General features: G+C 38.8%; 1 protein-coding gene across 1 annotated transcript in view; it reads right to left on the reverse strand.

Annotated features, from left to right (window-relative positions):
• The window catches only part of PTPRM (protein tyrosine phosphatase receptor type M), a 388,464-nt gene that overhangs the window by 103,344 nt on the left and 258,658 nt on the right, over nucleotides 1-26,462 (reverse strand). Inside the window, 1 exon segment of the mRNA XM_086609296.1 lies at nucleotides 760-911. Coding sequence (XP_086465422.1) covers nucleotides 760-911 — 152 coding nt within the window.

Consider the following 26,462-nt stretch of genomic DNA (forward strand, 5'->3'; position numbering starts at 1 on the left):
AATTCTGAAGATATTAAAAAACACTGGCATACAAGGAAAACAGAGGTTCCTTAAGAACTACAAAAAAACAAGAAAGTATTTTGAACATAGTAATTGTTTTTCATTCTTTTTAGCAATTATAAAAAGCTACTGTTTTTCCTGGGCTTTGCTTAGTGCTAACCCTCTGACAGGAGTGAATCCTTGACTAAAATTCTAATAAAAGAAATTTTATATCCCAAATTTTATTTATTTTCAGGGTAGATCCAAGAAGACCCAGGATATTAGAGAATCTCTTATGAAACTGAAGAACAGATAATTCCACTGAGTTCTTCCTTTGTACAGGAAAGATAAACTAATAAGACAATCAGATCACCATTATTAAGTTGTGACATTCGAAAATAAATTTCACTTACAAAAAGGAAGTAAGCAAGGGAAGCATTTGAAGGACTTGGGACAGTATGAGGGATATAAAATTTTTAACATAATAGAAATTGGAGAAAAGTAAAACTACAGCTGTTTCAGTAATGTCTTTGCTCTTCTGCAGAAGAAAAGGAGGGACAGAAAAAAGCTCAATTATCTTTATTATTTTTAAAGAAGTCTATTCTTGATGTCTGACTGTCTTGCTTATTCGAATACACACTGTAATATGCTGCACAGTGGGAAACTCTGGGTCCCATGGATTTTCCATGACTGAGTAATGAGGAATATTTTAAAAACCATTTGCACCTTTCTTCCACCTGCCAAAAAAAAAAAAAAAAGAGAAGAAAAGAAAAAACTTACATCTCCCATTTAGATTGTGCGTGTCCATGAAAGAGAAAGCTTCATCACAGTTGGTGCCTTGCTCAGTGTAGCTTTTATCCATTGAATTCACCATCACTGTCATTTCCTGCCGTGTACTACTCAATGTCTCTTTCCGCTTTTTAGCCAATTTTCTTAAGAAATGGATGTTGAGAAAAAAAAAGAAGAAAAAAAACAACACTCAGTGAGCAGACATAGTCTTCACGTTGTTTAGATCAGTACTGTAGTTTGTAACGACATTATTAAGTAGCATATTTACAATTCCTGCATTTCTGGAAACTTAAATTGATTTCACACTCATGTCTTTCAACAGCATCTGATAATCAAGGGATAGTTGCCAATGTCCTGACATATGGTGAACAGCACCTTAACCCTTGGGGATCACCACTGAATAGAAGGGGACTACTTCGAAACATAGGTGTTGTGAGCTACTATATCAAAGGCTATATCTGTTTAAATATGTAAATTAAAATGATAGAAGATTTCACTGAAACTGACAAATCAGTAACAATTTTCACTTCACATGCATAGGTCTGGAGCTGTTTCATTGAGACACCATATAATACAGTTAACTGGTTTACATCATACTGTATAGTATATAATCTCTTAACACACTTCGCATAAGCAAGTAACATTTTAAATTAACTTGCATTTCTAAAGACAGTTTTCTGTCACTCTTGATTTCAGGAGAATTAGTCACAAGAGTTAGTTGCTCCTGAGCAGGAGTGGTCTGTCAGAGACAAGGTCTTGATTCTGATACTATAATAGTAATTCATTAACCTATTGAACTTCTTTGGACACATATACCTCTTTTTTTCCATACATGTCTGTTTTGGTCTAAACTAAAATCTCACTGTCTCCCCAAGAGTCATGCTTAGCTACCACCACAAAGTAACATGTCCAAAACTCTTGATTTTTCCTTTGACCTCTGAGAGCTGTCTATGATCCTGATTATGGTGGATCCCATGCCCATTTGGCTTGTTTCCCTGGCCGGCAACTCTGGCTTAGACCAAGTCTTTCCCTAAGCCCTTGCCCACAGCCTTCATTTAAACTTTCCAGACTCCTTCTGCATAGTATCTTCAAGGTACGGGTTGTACACAGAAATAATGGCTCCACAGGCTTTGCTCTTCTCATATCTGTTTGTTCAGTGACTTTTCCTCTGTGGAAAACAAGATGAGCCAGCTCGTATCCATTCGACAGAAAGATCTTTTAGATATCTTCAAACAGAACTTACAGGAGCTTATTATCTCATCTATGTTTCCTTCCACTTCTAGAGGCCTATTGCATCAAGCATAACCAACTTGTGCTAACTCTCAAAGCCTTTCTCTTTGTTAATTCTCATCAGTATGAAAAAATTATTCCCACCACAGACAAAAATTTTATACCAGCCTCCATTAGATTTTCAAACAAGCACATTTGTCTCCCCTCATGCTGCATGGGAGAAGCCTTCTGTAAACCTCCCTACTGATAGCTCACTATTCTGCTTCAAATCACTGCCTGCAGACACACCTTGCACGGTGTTGGTATTACTGCCCCCATGCTGATGGTATTGCCTCAGAATCTCCCCATGTTCCCCATCTTTCTACCTGTAGTCTCTTACCTTACAACAAGATAACAAGCCTTTTGGACAGGAGCTATGGTTGTGTTCTATACTGATATAGTACCAAGCTCAGAAGTATCTTAGTCCATGACTAAAGCTTGAAAGGCTCTTGAAACTAAAGTCTTGCTGTTAATAGAAGCAGTAATAATAAGTGCAGACATGGTATTGTGTCATTGCACACAAAAGTATTAAGGGTCACATTTGGCCCTCAATAAGCTGCTGGATTGCCACTCCATTCATGAGGGCATGTCCCCGTGACTGAAAGTGGTTGAAGTACTCTGCCTTAAAAACCTGCTACAGTACCTACAGTAAAGAGTAGTCTGTATCTCTTTGCTCATCCCAGCTCAGAAGTCACCTGCGTTAGCCTGAGCCACCATGAACACACTCCACATAGTGACTGAAGCTGAGGAGAGCGCGTATGGTCACCTGGATGGCAGTCACTTGTGGGACTCTTTACTACACTAAGCATTTAGATGTGCAACAAAAACTCATCCACAAATGCTCATTATTATGAATTTCAAAATGCACTAATGATAATATTACAGTACAGTTAAGCAAGAGTGTAAAATAAATGGTAACAAGTCACATCCTTCCTGCAGATGAAGTTTAACTCCTGATTTTGTAATTTGGAGTATCATTGGTGGACAGCAAAAATAACTCATAAACAAAGGTTTTGTTTCTAAATTTTGATTTAATTTTAATTTAAGGAGATTAAATGGAGGAACTTAACAAATCCCTTTCCAATCAACACTGATTTACTTTGTAGACTTGATAACAAAACTAGTTCTTTAATACTTCACAGTGCATAAACGCAGAAGGGACCACGAGATAATCTAGCCTGAACTCTTTTATATCAGAGACAGTAAAATTTCACTCAAATACCATAAGTAAAATAAACTTCTTATATCTTTGCATCCTTCAGTCTGCTCCCCCCAATTACAAAATCGTACAAATTGTTCAAATTACAATTGTACAAATGTACAATAACATACCTAATGCTAATGACTGAGTAATAGATTATTTAAAGTAGCATCTGAGAGCTATCTCTTAATGCATGAACAACTCAATGGAAGTCCTTTACAAGGACAAGCTTATCAAAGTGGTGACATGAAATGGATATGTTTTTTCCTCTTTCCCACCACCTGCCAACCACTGGGCAATTCCCAGTGTAGGTGGGTTGTGAAACCAGAACCTGAACAGTAACAACAACAGCATCCTCAGAGTGGCCACTGAAACTTCATCCATAAGGCACATATCATACTTATTTTATTTCATGGCTGTGCAGACCATAGGAAAGTACTTCAGTAGAATTCAGCACTAGAGCAATGATAGAGGAAGGCATGCAGAAGCAGCTTTCCTTCATGAGACTTCCCTCCCTTCAGGGTGGAATCAGCTGCTTCTCTTTAACCAGTTGTCAATCCAATTTAGCTATCTAGACACTGCACACTCACTAAAACCAGGAAACTGCAGTATACAGCGGCCTTCCCTTGCCCATCAGTGGACCTGTGAGTACTATCTCTATTCACTAAACCTTTAATCAATAGTCAATCTCACAAGCTCAGCACTTTCTCCAAGAACTCTTGCATGTGAACAATGTACTGGTGAACAAGGTAACAACTCTAAACAACAGTTTTTTAAAGAAAAGTTAATAGGAGAATTGCCCTGGACAACATTATAGTGATACTGAACCATATCTGAAAATCCCCGATATGGCGAAATATTTACCAGCTATTCAATGGGATTACAAAAAAACCCCTATGCTCTGTAGAGTGCACATCTCAAGCATTTGCTATCACAGAGAATGTACTTTATTTTACAGTAAAAATTGTAACCTTCCCAAGGAATGCCAGAGTTCTTGCTTATTACACCAATAACAGGAAGCTCAAATTTTATAAAAAGTCAGCTAATTTTCTTAAAGAAATCACACTAACATTTTCTCATCTCCTTCATTTTTGGTTTTAGTCCCATAACCAAGCTATAGCAGATTGTTTTTATGACAGTAACAACTGCACAGTACTTCTCAATCTGAATCTAATTCTGGAAATAGGTCTTGTGGGAAAAGTTCAGATCTGAAACAACTGCTACAGGAAGAAAGTGATACCAGCCAGACTTTTGTACTCTGAACAAAAACACCCACTGGACTTAGTCAAGTAAACTTTAGCTGAATATAACATTTTTTACATTTGCAGTTCTCAGATACTGCTGAAAGTGTTGCAGTGCTGCAGTCCCTGCAACTCATTGATTCCTTGGATCTCTGGATCCCTGGGAGGCACTAGCAATACAAGGTTTAAGAAACTTGTAAAACCATGGTTCTTCAAATCACCATCACCACTCATGCTCTTGGATTTGAAGTAAATTTTTTGGGAAAAAAGACTTGAATATTTGATCACCTTCACTCATGGAAAAGACACTTCATAGCTACTCTCTGAAATTTCCTCCTTCTTAGAGGAAAAGACATCTACAAACAAAGGAAAAAATAGAACAGATGGAAGCTCCCCTGATGATTACTTAGGAGGAAATTCTTTATGTAGGGAAAGCAAAGATGATCAGCTTATCACACAAATGGTGTTACCATCACTATACAAGGAAAGAGACTATACTATACCAGTCTCAGAAAGAGAAGCCTGATATTCAGAACAATCAAGACTAGCTAGGAACTGTTGGTATTTTAAGGCACAAGAAATTGAGAGAAATGAGCAAGTGTAATGGTAAAAATATGTTTAAATGCAGAGCAGACAAACATACAGATTCCCTCTAAAAAACTGTGTGCGATTTTAGGTATCATTTACTCTGTTTTGTTACAAATATTAATAAAATCAGCCTAGGAAAATAATAAGATAAAGGCTTCATCACAATCTGTCCCCATTTTATCTGCCACCCTGAAGCTTAAATACTGCATATTCTCCTGTACAGTCCCTTCTAGTTGAAAGGATCACCTCGTAAAACATCTGCATGCCTGACTCAATACCTTTCTCAAAATCCTCCTTCTCTGTGGTTTCCCCTCAAACCCTCCAACAAACCAATGCCAATAACTGTTAAGTTGCTGCTACATTATCAGCCTGTTTGGCCCATTTTCCATCTACTTACCCATATCCACTTTCTCTGTCCTGTCTTGACTTAAATAACAAGCTCTTTGGGACCTAGCTTGCCTTTTCCCTTTATGTTTATAAGGCACTAGGCACAAGCACGAGGCACAATGGGACACTACTGTAGTGAGAGGAATGTAAAAACAGTAAAAATAAAATAAATGGTGACTGGGGCTGATAACTGAAATCAACTCAGGCTCTGAAAGAAATGTGCCTTCCATTTTAGTTTAGGAACAGTGAGAAAAACATATTTATTTGAATCAAGCAAAAGCACTCACTTCCTTCTTCCTAATTCCAAAGTGAGTGGTACTCTCCATATTTTTATTAGTATGCCTCTTTTCTTTCAAGCAAAGAAAGGAGAAACAAGATGCTGCAGCTTTCCACGGCTCCAGTAACAGGCTACCATCACCAAGATATTAATAAACACAGTGAGATGAAATTTGTAACACCATTGCTAAAGGAATTGGGCTGAATTTTTTCCTTTAATTAATCCAATGAACTGCTGCACTCGTTATAACCTAAGATAAAATTCAGTTGTTAAGCTTCTTCTTATACACTTTTTTTTCAAATTTTACTTCTCTATTTGTGGACAGGTCACATAAATAGTTCTGATAAAGAAAGGACTGGCGGCTTTAATGAAACCGATTGGTGTGATGCACTTGTAGTTAGAAAAGCTTTAAGAGTTTGCTCATCAAACCCCCGAAAGAATCTGAACTATGATCAGAAAGATCCTTTAGCAAAATAATAGCTGGTTAAAAAGATACAATAGAAAGGGTAGGACTAAATGGTCATTTTTCATAACAGAGATATCTTACTACTGGGTATCCTACAAAAAAGCATGTTGGGATTTGTACTACTCACCTTAACAACATTGTTGTCCACAATATTTTTGGACAACATACAATCTTCAATTTGTAGTAAAAATTAGAAATAGGATTAAAAAGTTACAAATTTATCTCATGAGGTAGAGTGATTGGATATTTACTTAAGATAAAACTCAGTGTTGACAGATATAAAGTCATACATGTGAAAATAATAATCCTAAAATTTTCATGCATATGAAAAAACTAATCCTAACTGTATACACACAATATTGGATCTAAATGACTTTATAAACAACAGAAGAAATAAATCTGGTAGTCAATAATTTTCTTTGAAGACAAAAGTTCAGTTCTATGTGTAGTCAAAAAGGCAAAAGGAAGTCAGAAATGATTAGTTAAGGAATAGAGAACAAACCAAAAAATGTCATTAAGCAACTGTATAAGTCTATGGAGCTCCCACATTTGGAACACTGCACGTAGTTCTACCACGTGCGTATCCAAAAAAGATTTTCTTAAACTAGACAACATATACAGAGAGGTGATGGGAAGATCAAAGGAACCAATCCTACCAGAAGAGCAGTAGTCCCCATATAGATAAAGTGTTCCCAGTTTAAAAAGAAGCACTTGAAGAGGGAATATGATAAATTATATTTAAAAAAATGCAAGGAGAAAAGTAAGAAACTAAGAAAGAATTACTATTTCTCAACAGTATGAGAACCAGAACTTGAGGATATACAGAAAATTTTTAAACATAAAAGTAAATACTTTCACACAAACCAGATAATTATGGAACACATCACCACAGGACTCTAGAGATACCAAAAGTAAATACTGGTAAAAGAAAAATTGAATAAGGGCTGAGCAGAGGACAGTGAATGCATTATCTTATCGTTGCTCTGTTCCTGTATTTATCTAAAGGTTTTTCACTGGCCACTGTCACAGACATGATGTTAAGTCTGGTGGATTTTTAATCCAAAATGTGATGTTATTTTCTATTATACTAACAATCCTTGCACAGGTTATGCAAGAAACAGGATGTAAACACCTTATTTGCTTTTCTAACACGTAGAATTGTTCACCTTTTTGCATTGTTTAGGCTACTTATGATATACCAGGTAGGACTAATTAATTCAGAAAGTAATTACTTTGCCCATCTATTTTGGCTGTCTATGATACGCAAAAAGAAGATGCATAATTGTTTTGGGGAAAATGCTTTAATCTGAAATCATCTAATGAGCATCACTGATTCAGTGACACTCAGTCTGAAGATGTAATTTAATAAAAGCTCTCCACAAGAAGCATGTGATAAAGTTTACAAATGTAACAGACTTAATCTTTGTTTATTGTGGGTTTTTTACAGTTTTCATACTTAGGTTGCAATCATTTTTTCTTTATGACAAAACAGTCCTTGTCAAGAACTGTGATTGTTTTCCTGTCTTCAGCAATGGGTCCTAGAACGCAGATGCAAAAACACACATCACACATCATTGTGAGAATTACACGTGTATGATGGAGTTTGGGTTTAGTGTACCACCTCTGGTTTGCAATAGTACACATTTAGTAACATTCAGTACTATTCTAATCTGCAAGAAAATTCAAAATACTACTTCCTATTGTTTAGCATATCCTTTTAGGGCATACCTTGAATCTCCAATGCCTCATCTGTATTCTTTATGTTACTTTGCATTGCTAAAAAGTCCCCATAGAAAACGTTTTAGGAACCTGAATATCTGATCCAGTTCAACCAAAATGGTAAATTTCTTTAGGTGTTACTAAATAACTATTATTATAAGTAATTAATACTTTCATTCTCCTTTATATTTTTTATCAAAACAGCAACAATCTGCATGGAACTCTTTTTATCGCCCTCGAATGGACTGAGACAAAAATATGAAGCACTTGAAATTAAGTGAGGAAGCGAAATAGAAATAGTATGGTATTAGTGATAGTGAAGTTCTGCTCATAGCAAACTTCTGTAATTCAATTTCACATTTATATGCTTTATATTGAAATGTAATATGCTCCAGAATGCAATTTTACAGTGACACTAAACTGTATACTGTCAACACTCTATCAGACAGGAAATAAAGTAAGGAGAAATATTTTTTAAAGCACTATGTTTTGCAGCAAGAACTAGCGAACATTTAATAAAATGCTTTATGAGTTGTCCCCACTTCAGGAACTAGCATTTCTAGAGAACAATCACAGGGAAAGTAACTGTCAAGAGAATTAAAAAAGAAAAAGGCAGTCAGGATCCCACTGAACTGTGTGGCTCCTGCTTACAATCTTTTAGTATGCAAACCTGTATTAGATTATACAATTATTCATAGAATCATAGAATCATAGAATGGCATAGGCTGGAAGGGACCTCAGAGATCATCTGATCATCTAATCCAACCTGCCTGTCATGGGCAGGGACGCCTCTCAACTAGACCAGGCTACTCAAGGCTCCGTCCAACCTGGCCTTGAACACCTCCAGGGAAGGGGCATCCACAACTTCTCTGGGCAATTTATTCTAAAGTCTTACCACCCTCGTACTGAAGAATTTCTTCCTAAGATCTAATCTAAATCTGTTCTCCTTCAACTTAAACCCATTTCCCCTTGTCCTATCAGTGGACACTCTTGTAAGAAGTCCCTCCCCAGCCTTCCTGTAGGTTCCCTTCAGGTATTGGAAGGCAGCTATTAGGTCCCCCCGAAGTCTTCTCTTTTCAAGGCTGAACAATCCCAGCTCCTGCAACCTGTCCTCGTAGCAGAGGTGCTCCAGCCCCTGGATCATCTTTGTGGCCCTCCTCTCAACACACTCCAACAAATCTGTGTGTCTCTTATGGTGGGGACACCAGAACGGGATGCAGTATTCGAGGTGGGGTCTCACAAGAGCAGAGTAAAGGGGAAGAATCACCTCTCTTGACCTGCTGACCACGCTTCTCTTGATACATCCCAGGATGCGGTTGGCCTTCTGGGCCACATGAGCGCACTGCTGGCTCATGTTGAGCTTCTCATCTATAAACACCCCCAAATCCTTCTCTTCAGGGCTACTCTCAACCCACTCTGTACCCAGTTTGTATTTGTGCCTAGGATTGGCCCGAGCCAGGGGAAGGACCTTGCATTTTGACTTTTTGAAGCTCATGCAGTTTGCACTGTCCCATTTCTCAAGACTATCAAGGTCCCTCTGTATGGCATCTCTTCCCTCGAGTGAGTCCACGGCACCACACAACTTGGTGTCATCGGCAAACTTACTGAGGATGCACTCAATGCTGTCATCCATGTCGCTGACAAAGATGTTGAACAGCACTGGACCCAGAACAGACCCCTGAGGAACACTGCTTGACACTGGTCTCCATGTAGACATCGAGCCATTGACCACAACTCTTTGAGTGCAACCATCCAGCCAGTTCTTTATCCACCGAGTGGTCCATCTGTCAAATCCATGTCTCTCCATTTTAGAGACAAGGATGTCATGTGGGACAGTGTCAAACACCTTGCACAAGTCCAGGAAAATTACATCCGTTGCTTTACCCACGTCAACCAGAGCTGTAGCTTTGTTGTAGAATTATTCTTTGTATTGTAAATTATTCTTTGTATTGAATATATATTGTACTGAATCACCAACAAAGTAAAGCTACAACACTATGGAAGACTGACATAGAGATTACGAATATTTGACTATAGCCAAGGGCACATAAGCCCTTTTACCTGACTTTACAAAGGGGTGGTTCTTTTAGGAGCCTTCTTGTTTTAATTATCACCTTCCTGCTTCAGAGCAAGTGCTAACTTCATGCATTTAATCTTTATCGTGCTTTTGCATTCTCTGATAAAGACAAAAGAATTAACTTCAAAAAAATGTTGTGATGCTGCTTGAGTTTTGAAAACAGTGTTCCTAATACCATAGGATTTCAGTTTCCTCTCTTTCATTCACTGTAGCTTTCATTTTTTTGCCACAGAGACTTTAGAAACACTTTCAGCAACACCTAAACTAGTACTGGGAGACCAAGAAGGCATCCTAATACTAGCAGGACTGTCTAGAAAGCCAGGAGAAAGGAACATGAGTAAAAGGGTAGGGGGAGGATTCATTTAACTTACAGTCACAAGAACTGGATGCAAAATGAATACAAACTTTTTAAATTAAGAAAGAGGTTAACAAAAATGTTTTTGATTTATACCAGCATAAACAAAAACAATTTTGATTTTCTGTCTTTTTTACTTACCTTTTCACTCATTGCATATTAGAACTTTAATGGTCTTTTTGCACTTTGTTGTTACTAGTAGGTTGGTTCATTAGCATCATATGAGACCAAAGCAAAAAGAAAAGTTATTTGGCTACATCCCATTTTCAAAATATCAGCAGTAGATCACAGGTAAAGCATGGCGTAACTTGTGAAACGGTGGAAAAGAAAAGACGAAGAAAATGTGGAAGGGAATGGGAGATGAGAACGAAAAGATGATGGAAAAGTAAGGTACAGCTGCAGTCACAGACACGCAGCTCACCTACTCTAGCTGCTGAGCGTTCCTTCCTGAATTTATGTATTCAGCCCATGCTTTGAGACTTGCTTATAGTGACATCAGTAACAACTCTGCTTATTTGTTTCTTGGCTTCTGCTTTGTATGAACTCCTACATCAGGTTATTTGAATTTCTGTAAGTGAGGGTTATAGCATCAAACCCAAGAACATCTCAGGTCAAAGGAGGCATCGCACTGACAGATTTCTTTTGCTGACGCAGTGGCTGAGGGGGAATATTGGTGACTGATCGACAGGGTGAAAAAAATGCAGCTATGTGGTGTGTCAGATTAATATAACAACATTTATTTCAAACGAGATGACTCTCATCTTATCTTACCTTCCACTAGATCAGGTTGCTTAAAGCCCTATCCAACCTGGCCTTGAACACTTCCAGGGGTAGGGCATCCACAAGTTCTCTGGGCAACCTGATTCAGAGTTTCACTACCCACAGAGTGAAGAATTTCTTCCTTAGATCTAATCTAAATCTGCCCTCTTTCAGTTTAAAGCCATTGCCCCTTGTCTTATCACTACATGCCCTTGGAAAAAGTCCCTCTCCAGCTTTCTTGTAGGCCCCCTTTAGGTACTGGAAGGCTGCTAGGTGGTCTTCCTTGAGCCTTCTGTTTTCCAGGGTGAACAATCTCAGCTCTCTCAGCCTGTCTTCATAGGAGAGGTGCTCCAGCCCTTGGATCATCTTTGTGGCCCTCATCTGGAGTCCTTCCAACAGCTCCATGTCCTTATGTTGGGGACTCCAGAGCTGCATGCAGTACTCCAGGTGGGGTTTCACGAGAGCAGAGTAGAGGGGCAGAATCACCTCCCTTGACATGCTGGCCATGTTTTTTTTGATGCAGCCCAGGATACAGTTGGCTTTCTGGGCTGTGAATGCACGTTGCTGGCTCATGTTGAGCTTCTCGTCAACCAACATTCCCAAGTCCTTCTCCTCAGGACTGCTCTTATCCATTCTCCTCTCAGCCTGTATTTGTGCTTGAGATTGTCCGACACACATGCAGGACCTTGCCCTTGGCCTTGTTGAACTTCATGAGGTTCACACAGGTCCACCTCTCCAGCCTGTCAAGGTCCCTCTGGATGTCATCCCTTCCCTTCAGCATGTTAACCACATCACACAGCTTGGTGTTGTCAGAAAACTCAATCCCACTGCCCATGTCACCGACAAAGATGTTAAACAGTGCCGGCCTCCATACTGACCCCTGAGGAATGCCACTCATCACTGGTCTCCATTTGGACATCGAGCTGTTGACCTCAACTCTCTGAGCACGAGCATCCAGCCAATTCCTTATTCACTGAGCGGTTCGTCTGTCAAATCTGTGTCTCTCCAGAGAGACAAGGATGTCATGCAGGACAGTGTTAAATGCTTTGCACAAGTCCAGGTAGACGATGCCAGTTCTCTTCCTTTATCCAACAACGCTGTAACCCCATCGTAGAAGTCCATCAAATTTTTCAGGCACGATTTGCCCTTAGTGAAGCTATGTTGGCTGTCACCAATCACCCCTTATTTTCCATGTGCCTTAGCATAGTTGCCTGGAGGATCTGCTCCATGATCTTGCCAGTCACAGAGGTGAACCTGACTGAGCTATAGTTCCCTGGGTCTTTCTTTTTTCCCTTTTTAAAAATGGGGGCTATGTTTCCCCTTTTCCAGTCAGTGGGAACTTCACCGGACTGTCATGCCTTCTCAAATAGGATGGATAGTGGCTTAGCAACTTCGTCTGCCAGTTCCCTTAGGACCCATGGATGCATCTCATCAGGTACCATGGGCTTGTGGACCTTCAGGTTACTTAGTTGGTCTCGAATTTGATCTTCTTCTCTGCTTGGAGAATTTCTTTGTATTCCTCCCAGGCCGCCTGTCCTTGCTTCCAACCTCTGTAGGCTTCCCTTTTGTGCTTCAGTTCATCCAGGAGCTCCTTGTTCATCCAAGTAGGCCTCCTGGTGTTTTTATCTGACTTCATCTTTGTTGGTATGCACTGCTCCTGAGCTTGGAGAAGACAATCCTGGAATATTAACTAACTTTCGTGGGCTCCTCTTCCCTCCAGGGCCTTATCCCATGGTACTCTACCAAGCAGATCCCTGAAGAGGCCAAAGGCTGCTTTCCTGAAGTCCAGGGTAGGGAGCTTGCAGTGCGCTCTCCTTGCTGCCCTAAGGATCTTGAACTCCACCATTTCATGGTCACTACAGCCAAGGCTGCCCTTGACCCTCACATTCTCCATGAGGTCCTCCTTGTTGGTGAGAACGAGGTCCTCCTTGTTGGTGAGAACGAAGACCTGAGAACAAGGTCTAGTACAGCACTTCTCCTTGTTGGTCACTCTTATCACTTGGAGAAGGAAGTTATCACCAACGTATTTCAAGAACCTCCTTGATTGCTTTTGCTTATGTCCTGCTGTGTTGTCCCTCGACAATATCGGTACCTGTTAGAGAACAGGTATCGAAAATGGACTTTTAAATATTACCTGACTGAGCAGGCCATTGAACATGGATCTCTCTTGATAGATAAATCCTGACTGAGGAGAGACTGAGAGAGCTGTGCTTGTTCAGTCTGAAGAAGAGAAGGCTTACAGGGGATCTCACTGTAGTTTTTAACTACCAAATCGGACAGTATAGAGGAGATAGAGCTAGACACTACACACATGCTGAAAGGACAAGATACACTAGACACAAGTTGCAGCTCAGGAAATTCCTATTGGATCTTAGTAAAACTTTGTCACCATTGGGGTAGTCAAACAGTGGAGCAGGTGCTCAGAGAGGTGGGATCTCCATCTTAGTTTAAGTCTGCTTTGAGCAGGAGGTTAGAAACAGATGATCTCTAAAGGTCTCTTCTGATTCAAATTATTCTAGGATTCCCATTAAATGTTCCGGTAATAGGGTTTTTATCGTAAAAGGAAGCCATAGGGATTTAAAACATTACAGATTTTAACACGTCTCAACTGCGCCTCTTTGGAATAGTCTACCTGTGAGATGCACAGTCAGAACCAATACAGAATAATATTAGCAAAATTACATACAGTCAAATAATTAAATAGGATGATAGATACAGATTCTTTTTAGTTATTTATTTTATTTTTTAAACATTTTTTTCTGCCACATGTACTATGCCACCTTTCTAACTTAAGGAGCAAAGCTTGTGTAAATATTTTTATCAGTAAAGCTTTTTCCTTAGAGAGCTTGTTATATTTGTATTTTTTTTTCTGATATGGTATGAATAATATATATGTTCTCATTTTAACGAAGATAAAATGTTCCATTTTCCATTGTGTTTGATTTGTATTAATTTCTGCTACATTTCTGCTACCCTCTTCCTGAGGATCGGGAGGCTCCATAGAGGGACCTGGACAGACTGGATCAATGGGCTGAGGCCAACTGTATGAAATTCAACAAGACCAAGTGCCCGGTCCTGCACTTGGGCCACAACAACCCCCTGCAGCGTTACAGGCTTGGGGAAGTGTGGCTGGAAAGCTGCACAGCAGAGAAGGACCTGGGGGTGCTGGTTGACAGCCGATTGAACATGAGCCAGCAGTGTGCCCAAGCAGCCAAGAAAGCCAATGGAATCCTGGCATGTATCAGAAACAGTGTGGCCAGCAGGAGCAGGGAAGTGATTGTCCCTCTATACTCAGCACTGGTGAGGCCACACCTGGAGTACTGTGTCCAGTTTTGGGCCCCTCACTTGAAGAAGGATGTTGAGGTGCTGGAGCGGGTTCAGAGAAGAGCAATGAAACTAGTGAAGGGTTTAGAGAACTTGTCCTATGAGGAGTGGCTGAGGGAGCTGGGACTGTTTAGTCTGGAGAAGAGGAGGCTCAGGGGGGACTTTATTGCTGTCTACAATTACTTGAAAGGAAGTTGTAGGGAGATGGGGGTCAGTCTCTTCTCCCACGTTATGAATGACAGGACGAGAGGGAATGGTCTCAAGTTGCGCCAGGGAAAATTTAGGTTAGATATCAGGAAAAATTTATTTTCAGAGAGGGTTGTGAAGTATTGGAACAGGCTGCCCAGGGAGGTGGTGGAGTCTCCATCCCTGGAGGTGTTTAAAAAAACGTGTAGATTTGGTGTTGAGCACTATGGTTTAGGGACCCTGACAGTGCTGGGTGAATGGTTGGACTTTATGATCTTGAAGGTCTCTTCCAACCAGACGATTCTATGATTCTATGATTCTATGACAGGCTGAGAGAATTGTGGCTGTTCAGCCTGGAGAAGACAAGGCTCCAGAGTGATCTTATAGCAGCCTTCCAGTACTTAAAGGGGACCTACAGGAAAGCTGGAGAGGGACTTTTTACAAGGGCATGTAGTGATAAGACAATGGACAAAGGCTTTAAACTGAAAGAGAGGAGATTTAGATTGGATATAAAGAAGAAATTCTTCACTCTGAGGGTGGTGAGGCACTGGAACAGGTTGACTGGAGACATTGTGGATGCCCCATCCCTGGAAGTGTTCAAGACAAGGTTGGATGAGGCTTTGGGCAACCTGGTGTAGTGGAGGGTGTCCCTGCCCATGGCAGTGGGGTTGGAACTAGATGATCTTTGAGGTCCCTTCCAACCCAAACCATTCTATGATTCTATGATTCTATGATTCTATGATTCTATGATTCTATGATTAATTGTAAATAAATGTAAAATGACATTACACTACTTTACATGCTTTCTATTACACTATTTCAACTTTATCGAAATAAATTATTTGAAGTTTCTGAAAAGATTCTTTTCTGAAATGTATGGTCACAGGAAAATTCCACACCTGACCTTTCCTTTTGCCTGAGGATACTTTTTTCCCCACAAAAAAGAAATTTCATTTTCTTAGTTAACTCCATTAAGAACAGTAAATGAAAATTTACAAAGAATCTGGACTTTTGCTTTTGTTAGCATATATGCCATTTTACTTATCTATAGGTAACAAGAATACCTAGGTTCTTTTATATGCAAATGAATATGCATACCTAATTTCATTTAAGAGATAAAACTTAAAAGAAACAATTTAGATGAATGAAAGATGTATATGTCATATTGGGCTCACAGAGACAGATATTTCCTTCATATTATTCTGTAGATGGGTATTAAAGACTCTGCATATGGTACAAGAATACCATATTTGTAACATATTGTTTAAAAGCTATATTTTGCATTTGACATTGCAAGTCTCCCCCTTAGTCTCAACAGCTTTTCTTTTTCTTCTTTTCTCCCATCGTATTACCATATGATCTGAATAAAGAACTAAACAGACAACAGTGGGGCCTGCTCAGGAGGAGGTAGATGTGTGATGTGTAGTGCCAGACAACATAAGCATGAAAGCTTTTCACAGAAATACATTCACGTCAGATTTTGAAATTCTCTTCCTGAAACTAATTATCATTTTAGAAAAGGCTGGCTCATGATGAAAGAAAACACCTTCCTATCCCATAGCTGTCAGTTTTAAGTAAAGCCTCAAACTCCCAGGGGTGGTGTGCATCATAGGTGCCCAGACTCTCTCTGCTTTCACAAACTGAGACAAGAGGCAGTGTTAAACTGATGCAGATTTGTTCTGAGATGATTTGCCCCATATCAAATTTTCACATTTTCAGATGTGTTCTCAGTGTGAGGAATTAAAGAGCTATATGGCAGACGTATCTATTATGTGGTAGTTTCATCATCCTCTCTGCCCACTAGCCTCTCTCTTTGAGATTTCCTGTGATATTCTAAACTCCTTAAGCATGGTCAGGCAAATGTCCTTCTTTAAAACTAAATCTGCCACATAAGTGGTTCCTTCCACAAACAGAAAATCAATAGTCCCACAGCGCGTCACTACCTAAGGCTGACCTGGGTACTTACTGGACAGGTATTTTCTACATGAAATAATTTGTTACATTCACTATGGAGTTAGGAAGTTTATCTTGCAAGTCTCAACAGAGGAAGCAGATTCCCACATTTCTACAGAGCCTGACGAGTTACTCCCAGGCTTGCATAGGCTCAAGTTAATAGAAAGCAATAGTAACTGTGATGGTTTTAAATACACTAAATATTTTCCCCTTAAGGTATTTAGGTCTCTGCATAGATTTCTCTCTCACTGGACAGAAACTAAGGCACTTGGCTTTGTCAGTATGAGGACATAAAATACAGTCAAAATAAATTGTTTAAAAAGTTCTCCAAAATATTATTCAAAGGAAATATCTTTAGCATATTTGCTATTTAAATATACGTAACTATATTGTATGTACTGTATATATTATATAGATGCATGTATATATGTAAATATATAACTAAATATATGTAGTGATTTAGCGCAGAACCAAAAGCAAAGGTGTTGATAGGCTTAATCTAGTACGACTCATTCATTGGTTTACTGCTCCCCAGTAAGAGAATACAAAACAGTCAAGGGCTTTTTGCTGATGAAAAATCCATTGTATTAGTACAGATGTTCTGGTAGACAGATAAGCATCCTGACCTAGCTCCTACATAAGTCCTGCAGTGGGAGGTACTTCTTCAGTCCCTGGGTATATTACCTTCTACACAAGACAGCGTTCCTTGCTCATGCTGACTTTCAAACCACAGTCCTATACTTCCTCATTTGAATAGATAATTTTTGCCTCTTTGTATCCCAACACAGGCAGCAGCCTGTACAACTTATGTGCTAGTGCTGGCACTGAACACTCATAAACTGACTTGCACATCATTTTTTCTGCACTACTTACACTCCATCTCCATCATGTACCGTCCATTTTTTCAAGCAATTCCCTCTTTAAAGACTTTTATAACATTTAATACTCCTCAGCAGTATCCAACTGCACAGGGTTTTAATCAGCCTTTTAGAGGAGTCTATCTTCCTTCTCTTCCACAAGAAGAAATCTGTCTTGACAAAAGTCACTGACTAAAAACTCAGAATAGGCAATACTCAGTCATGTAAGAAAGAAACTCATTTTTTCCTAAGGGGCTGCTGAAATTGGGCCATCCCCTTAAGGCGGATAAAATAACTAGTGGGATGCACGAAGACAGACCCGGAGCATAGTGTTCTTGGTAGTGCACTAATTTAATCGCACTCTGTGCTCACGGGGGGAAAGAAGGCACTAAGCAGTGGTTCCATGGTAGCATGTAGCTCGTAAACCAACCAAATGCTCTCCCAAGCCACACGTATACCACCTAATCGGCAGTGGAAGTGTGGTGGCAGATGGACTGCTCGTAATCCAAAACCAAGAGTACAGGAGGAAGTGGTTCAGCTGAGAACTTGTGAGGCTGATACTATTTGGTCAGTCCAAGATGCAGCTGCACCCTCAATCCAATCTTATCCCACACAGAGGAATGGGGCTTCTTGGAGAAACTGTCATCTATCCCCTTTATGAACATCTAATGAAGTTGTCCAGCCCCTACTTCTCTCAGCAAGTATGTGTGTTGGGGGTCTTATGTCCTAGATTCAATAGCTTATAATGAAGCTGTCAATATGAGGCTTGTATGGCAAGGAAGGTTGATTAATCCCCTTTAGGGGCTCTTTATACCACTGTGGAAAGGACAGCTGATACAGCTTCATACCATGCTGGCTTTAGGTAAGAACATTTCGAATACACATATTTAGATTCCTTCATTTCTAATTCTGGCAAACTTGAACCTATTAACACCAAAGGTTTTCTTAATTAAAAGATGTAAGAAAGGTGTCAAGGAAAGCTTCTCTAAATCTTTCTAATAGAGTTTCATCTGCAAAAAATCAGTTATAGCCACAATAACTTTAACATTTGAAAAGAACATTAATTAAGGATTGCATATAATATGAGATTTTCTCTCAGAGCTTTGCCACCCACAAGCAGTACGATAATCCAAAGTCTGAGGAATCGAAATTTTTGCATGAAACCATGCTACCTTTGAGTCTACACCTCTGTCAAAGAAACACAAAGAGAAAATGAATGCCTTGTTTTTTCTCAAATCTAATTCTAAATTCTGTGAAAATACACTTTTTAAAACAAAAAGACATCTTTTATCCTCAGAAAAGGAAAACCATGCAAGCTTCTGAACAGAGCTTGCATGGTAAAATCCCTTTTGAGAAAACAGAGTAAAAGCTATAAATGATGTCATAGTCCTTCACCTGCTGAAATCACTCATTACAAGAATACTATATGTATTAACGTGAGTTGCTAGGCACTGTGCTGTTCTTTAGAAGGCAACAACCCCAAACAACTAAAATACTACTACATCATTAAACATATCAGTCAGTTGGGATCTGCAATTTTAACAGTAATGATAGCTGTTGTTCTTACAATACACAGCCCAGTATTTCAAATATATTAGAATATTACAGTTTACAGTAGTGATGTAATACAGTAAGTATACTGAGTTTTGTAGATACACAGATATGTCTGAAGTGTCACAGAGAGGCAGCAATGAAGCCAGAAACAGAACTAACAGGCTTTTGTGTTGAAAATAACGAAGTATTTCTTTGCACTCTTCTAATAATAACAACAATGAAGTTTCTAAGATATAATGTAGCAGTGCTAAAATTAACTCTCCAACCCATTATTTACAGAGAAAGGATGTAAACCATGACAACTGCAAGGAAAACAGCTCTTTCTTCTCTTTCTTTATTAAAAAAAAAAACCCAAAAAAACCAAAAACCACAACAGAATTTAGTAACAAAGAAAGCAGTACCTCTGTAGCAAAACTTAAAGAGCTCCATAAAAACAATTCTGCATCTCTGAAGAATTTAATTTAATGGTTAATAATATCCTTTCTATGAGTTTACTGAATATTATAGCTAGCACAGAAATCTCTGTTAAAGATCTACACGATTTGGGAGATGGTACTTGAGAGGGAGTGTCATCATGCCTTGATGTAATGTAACAAACTGCAGTTAGGTCAGGAGACAGGTTTGGGTAGGAGGCCCATTAAGAGAAATTAGATGGAGAGGTAAACAGGATATTAACTTGCAAGACATCACTACCAGTCAGTAACATTTGGGAATATGTGGTATTTTATCCTCCTAGAGAAACTGCTGAAATATTTTTCTGCACAGCGAACAGGAACGCTTCTAAAACAGTACAGTATTTACTGTGGAACAGGTTCTTTTAAAGTTTTGGCACAAGTCTTGGTAAATTTTCTACTGAATTAGGGTATGTAATCCATAATATATTCATTATGGCTAGTTAACTATACAAAAGCACCTGAAAATATTAATGGTGGTGTGTTTGTTTTCTAAAGCTAAAGAAATATGAATGAAAAACTACAAATATATAATATTCATAAACTAGAACATGGCAATTTCTCTTTAACACACTATTTGATTCAAATGATAACAATTTTAAGATTAGATGTCAAACAAATGTTTTGACTAGATTGGCATTTCCTAGCCTATCTAGACAACTTGTTAAAAAGGTGTATCCTTCAGCGGAGATTACAAGACTCCTTACAGTTGACTTCAATGGAGAGTTAAGTCAATGAGGACTTCAGAACAGTGTATTCCACTTCTGCCCTTGGAGAAAGGAGTGCTGCCTCTTTCAAGGAGCTAATGGGCTTCCCTTTTCTAACTTTTACTTGTGCGAGACTAAGTGTAAAACCAGGATCTCTAATACGTCTATTAAACTTAATCACTTAGTAAGCTTAGTAAGGGAATCCTCTTAATGAAAAGATGACCTAAGTGCTGCACCACGGGTACTTATTATAGGAGCTTTATACTGAACTGCAAGTCACTGCATGGCATGACACTAACCTCCATTGGTGGTGGTGGGGGAGTAATTTTTAAGAGTAACTAGTAACTTTCAAGCTCACAAACTTTGGATATAAAATTGCATTGTGCTAGTTTCACGGAAGTAAGTAACGTAAAACAGATGAGCGGTCATCTGCACAATTCATTAGAGACACATATTCACTATTTAAATAGTGTCTTCCTTCAAAACACTGTAACACTATTAATAACTAACTAAGAGTGGCCAATGACACTGTAATAATATTTTGACACAGGTGAATTACAGGTGAGGAGACTCTAGATGACCTTAGATGAGAAGTCATTGTAACAAGAAGCTAGATAAACAAGAGTTTTCCCAACATCCAGACTCAGAGATGCAGGCTGAAGGAGATACATGGACACCTGGTTCAGACACTTGGACATAAGTTTGGGTAGAATTTTAAACAGCAGTAGAACAGTATTTCGACTACTATGACAGCTGATTTCAAAAATTACGTGAACTTTCTCAATTATTGTCATTCGCAGGTAAAACTGAAAAAAATGGCTTACTCTGCCAGGAGCTGACAGAAATGCTTGCATAATTTGGAATATCCTTTTTACATTCCAAACCAGCATATGCGTAGGAATGCATTAATATTGTGGCCTGCATCTGACAAGCACATCTTATTTCCCCTCCGCAGTCCCAGCTCGAGTTTGTCTCTGCCACTTCTTTCATTGTTTTTCACTGAAGTGATCTACGAAGTTTGTGTTCCTACACAATATGACTCTCATGCTATTTTTCCACTTTATTAATATTGCTCCTTTCACCTGAGGAGTTTTAAATATTTCATAGAGTTTGACTAATTAAAACTTATACCACTCTCTGTGAAATATGTATGGTAAGGGGACAGACAGAAACCACTTAACTCATTAGTAAAATGGATCTTGGAAGGAAGCTAGTAGTATGTTCACAGCAGTGTTACTCTTTACACAGAAGATGGAGAAGACTATTGCATTTGGCCGACAGATGAAAGGATTTAAGTAGGATGAATGTTATTACCTAAATGGAGCGTTGGTCCAGAAAATAGAAGCTTTGCATTTTCAAACAACTTCACTCATGAGCATACAACTAATGGATTTGAGTTTTCTACAGATTAATGTCCTGTGTTCCATGAGTACTGTGTTCCCAGCTCTCCTTTGGGTCCCCAGCACCTGCTCCCCAACATTTCCCAGCTACTTCTCCTACCTGTATAACTAAGTAGCACTGGTTACTAAACAGCAACGAGACTAAAATTAGGATAAAATTTGAAGTGTCTCCAAATATCTGTAACTTCTCCTTTCAAGATGATCCAACGGATGGGCAGAGTGGCCCTCAGCACTGCACCGGGATAATGCTTCAAAACGAACTTGTGGCTTTCAATTTAGATAAGAATGCAAAGGCAAGTTTAAATATAACTTAAGCTTGATTCAGTATTATATCTAAAAGTGCTGACCTTCAAGCAATCACTCAGTGACAAGGTTTATGGCAGTTATGGACCACTTTCACTGACAGACTGGGAGCTAATCATGTCTTGCCATATTCATCCCTTTCGTCCAATGCCTCTCTCTTAACTTACCTGGCCTACCTTTTATTTCTGGTGTTTTTCAGGTTCAGCAGTGACAAGACCTTCACTGATTAGGTGTTTGAACATCTAATGTGAAAGTGTGATGTGGAACAGGTTGAGTGAGGTTTTTAGATTTTCTTTTCATTAGAAATTTAAAATTAAATAACAACTGGCAAAAAATATCACAACAGAATACGAGGTAAACTCAGTGTCCTCTGGAGATCCTTATCTCTCTTCAGTGTCTTGAAATGGAAGCCAGGGACAGTAGTATCTTGTATTACGTATATTTACTTACGATTTAAATTAGATGGAAATAATCTGTCCCTAATGTCTTTAATAGGACATAATCTGTTATACAAAATCATAGAATCAGAGAATGGCTTGGACTGGAAGAGACCTTAAAGATCATCTAGTTCCAAAACCCTGCCGTGGGCAAGGACACCTTCCACTAGATGAGGTTGCTCAAAGCCTCATCCAACCTGACCTTGATCAATCAAATATGTTTTAAGTTTTCCTAGTCAGGGGAACACTAATGCATCAACTCTTAAATACTAAAAGTAGTTTGGGGATAAAAGTGGTTCGAGGCACAGAGACAGGCAGACATATTAATTGTATTTTATTTTGGCACTGGTCACAACACTTTTCCTTTAAGAGCCAAATAAATCACCATGACTGGCTTAGGTGCACATGCCACACTAGTGCATCCCTGCTACTAAACCAGGTCCTAAGAAACAGGCAGAGTAACTCTTGGTAATTGTATTCAAAGAACTATTTTGCATGCATAATCACATCCAAAATATTTTGATCTGCTTCTTGGAAATAATGCATTTTATTATTTGCAGGTACTGCCAGCACCACACAAGTCAAGTCATTAAGAAGCAGGAGGTAAAAATAATAAAAAGAAACTGCTTAGTTTCTTCTTCACTGTGTACCATCATCACGCTGTCTTTCTACTGATTTCAGAAAGAAAAAGAAGGGGTGTAATGGTTAATCTATTGTTTATTCAAAACCACCAACAGAAGTTAATAGACAGTTATAAACTAATTGAGTGCGTCTGTAGTGCTATCTCCTCATTCATCTCGCTTATTCAATTTAGCTCTGTTAGCGTTCCATATGGTACAGTGCCCCTGCTGCTAGGAACAGTCATTCATTGCAAAAAAAACCCTGTAACAACAGGAAGCTAATAGTTTAACTGTTCCTCTAAATTTGTTTGACAAAACTGACATTTAGTACGCCACGTCACGTTGTCAGTAATCTGCTATTTACCCTTAGGCAGGCAGTGGATGCTCATTTTATTTACCTCTCGTAGTTAAAAGCATAATTAATATTCCACTCTGAAACAAAGATTAGAGATTTGACAAACATTGCAATTTAAATTCTCCATTATAGCAAACATTAAAATCAAACATCTTTCACACACCCCATTGCATAAAGGACACGTGTAGCTGTAATTTAACTTTTTAGTTTTTAATACCACAAACTAATTTCTGCTGTCAGTTTAATGAGGTGGAAAACACAAATCTTGTTGCTCTCTGTGTGCACAGGCTGGGACAGTTAGACTGCAGAGAGCTTGAATCAGTTTGCCTCACAATGTTTCAGTTAAAATCCCCAGGTTATTGTGAATCTAAAAATGAGAAAGTCTTAAAAAAGAAAAGTCTTAAAGATTTTGTTTAGCAAAAGGCTTCAGTACACAAACACTTGAGGAACAAAAATACTGTAACATTGCAGCAGTTTTCTGAATTGCTGTAGCATTGCTAAAAACGTTCATTAATCACAATCCAGGCTGTCACTTTGTGGCAGAGCTACCCGTAGCACAAAGCCCAGCTAAACTCTCCAAAGATTGTGTTAAGGAGGGGATGTTCCTCTTCTCAGTGTGTGACCTCCTTCATCCTTGTTTACACCCAGTCGAGGTTAGGCAGTCACTCAAATCATTTAATCATGGGCTTAAAGCAGAAGCAGTTTGCAGTGATTCCTGACCTGGGCCGGCTGTCAGGCTGAAGGCAGGGGCTTGGCTGGCATTGTCCCCTCGAGGCTGGCATACTCCTCATGCTCCCTCAACCTTCACTCCATGCCCACAGATTTTACACGTTTAGCAAATGCAAAACCAATTGCAGTCCTTTCTACTCGCAGTAGTTATGCTCTGTGTGAAAGTCCCATAGCAGGCTGCTCCGTGGCGTCTGCGTTACAACTGATTTATTGTGCCAGATTCTGTGACAACAGGGCATATTATCAAACTGGCAAAGTAGGGGGAGCTCTCAGAGAAATAAATGACTGCAGTTTTAACTCATGCTAATTTCAATTGGAATTCTAGCTCCATAAATTCTGCGTGACTGATTAAAATTATTAACATGTAGAACACCTTTAGGCAACCACACTGGCTCATTAAACATGGAAGCCTAGAATTATCTCCACTGTAACAAATGTGTGTGCAAATGTGTGTGTTTCAGAGACATACATCAGGAATTTTTCTTTTTTTTTGAGGAGATTTTCTTCACAGAAGCACTGATAATGCCAAAAAAAAAAAAAAAGACAGCGTAAACTCAACAAAGAGGCTGCTGTTACTCTCTTCTCAATCCATCCTATGTAGTAACCCACTGACTCCTGACTCCTTCACAAGACTTCATTAGTCACTGCCAACTTCAATCTGCTTCAGTTATTTTGCATTCAGCTCCCAAAGGAATAGCATCTCCCCACTGATCACAGGCTAAACTAAAGATAAACTGACTCATTTTATAACACATCAAGCTAGCATGTCCTGAATCACACTAGCATCACAAACCAGGAAAGGAATCTCTGGATATCTCTAATCCTGTCACATTACTAAATAAGAGAGATGTACATTTCTAAAACTGGGTCTCCAAAGCAGGAATTCAAGTTTTAGATGCAGGGAGGTTTAGCCTAAATACATTATTTCTCTCCTAAAGGTCAGACGGTATTTTCTCGTTCATAATGAATGTCTGCATATTAAAAAATCTTAATAGTAGTATTATAATTCAGGAGTGCCGCTGTTGTACAATCTGAGATTCTGGGAACAAATTATTTGAATATCCTTGTTAAGAGCAAATATTTGAAAAAGTTATAGCAACTGAATGAAAGATATTTAGATTCTTATTTTATTCAAAATGAGAGGGTAGATTTAGATTAGATATAAGGAAGAAATTTTTCTCTCTGAGGGTGGTGAGGCACTGGAACAGGTTACCCAGAGAAGTTGTGGAGGTCCCATCTCTGGAATTGTTCAAAGCCAGGTTGGATGAGGCTTTGGGCAACCTGGTGTGTTTGAGGGTTTCCCTGCCCACGGCAGGGGGGTTGGAACTAGATGATCTTTGAGGTCCTTTCCAACCCAAAACCATTCTATGATTCTATGATGATTCTATGCAGGTTATGAAAATGTATTAATCAGGAGATAAGCAGCAGAGCCACAAAAGTCAGAATCACAGCTGTTGCTAAAGGGAACCTCATTAATCATAACATAAGAATTGTCATATTGGATTAGACCTGAGTCCAACTGGTCTTATATCCTGTTTCTGTGAAGTTCTGGATGTTTTATGAAAAGCAAAAGATATCGTAAAACACAGATGTGGAAAAAACTGTTTCAAATCCCCTAAAGGCAAGAGACTGCTCTAAATTTTGAAATCTTAGGTTTTTACATGTCTTCCAAAACACTTTTGAGCAGTATTTACAACAGAATTGAAACAATTTTAGCTCTGCATATTCCTTTGAACCTTACTCTAATCTTAGCCCAAGCAGCACGTGGTGACAGTCAGTTTCACAGTCTAATTATGCATTATATTAAAGTTTTCCCTTCTATTTTAAATGAAAGTTAATTAAAAAACCTGTTCCCTTTATGCTTGTATTAGCTGACTTATGGACAATAAAAATTTCTGGTATAATCTACAATTTATTAATTTGCTTACTTTAATGTGCCTATTTTTATCTCTCCTTAAATCATCAAAGTCCAATGTTTCAGTCCCTCCTCATGCACCTTTTTCTGTTTCTGACTCTGAAATTTCTCTCTCCTTTCAATATCCTTTTTTGGATGAAGACTGCTCAAATTAAGAGCAGTTTAGAGTTGCATAACTCTAATGAAAGTTAATTAAAAAACCTGTTCCCTTTATGCTTGTATTAGCTGACTTATGGACAATAAAAATTTCTGGTATAATCTACAATTTATTAATTTGCTTACTTTAATGTGCCTATTTTTATCTCTCCTTAAATCATCAAAGTCCAATGTTTCAGTCCCTCCTCATGCACCTTTTTCTGTTTCTGACTCTGAAATTTCTCTCTCCTTTCAATATCCTTTTTTGGATGAAGACTGCTCAAATTAAGAGCAGTTTAGAGTTGCATAACTCTAATGCACATTTGCCCCTTCTAGGTTGAATTCTTTCACTACTTTATTCTAGCTTGAATTCTTCCACCTTGTTATGAGATTGATTGTAGTGCAGACTGTTGAGAAGCTGGTTAAAG

The sequence above is a fragment of the Tauraco erythrolophus genome, chromosome 3, assembly GCF_009769465.1.
Source record: "Tauraco erythrolophus isolate bTauEry1 chromosome 3, bTauEry1.pri, whole genome shotgun sequence".
NCBI classification, from domain to species: domain Eukaryota; kingdom Metazoa; phylum Chordata; class Aves; order Musophagiformes; family Musophagidae; genus Tauraco; species Tauraco erythrolophus.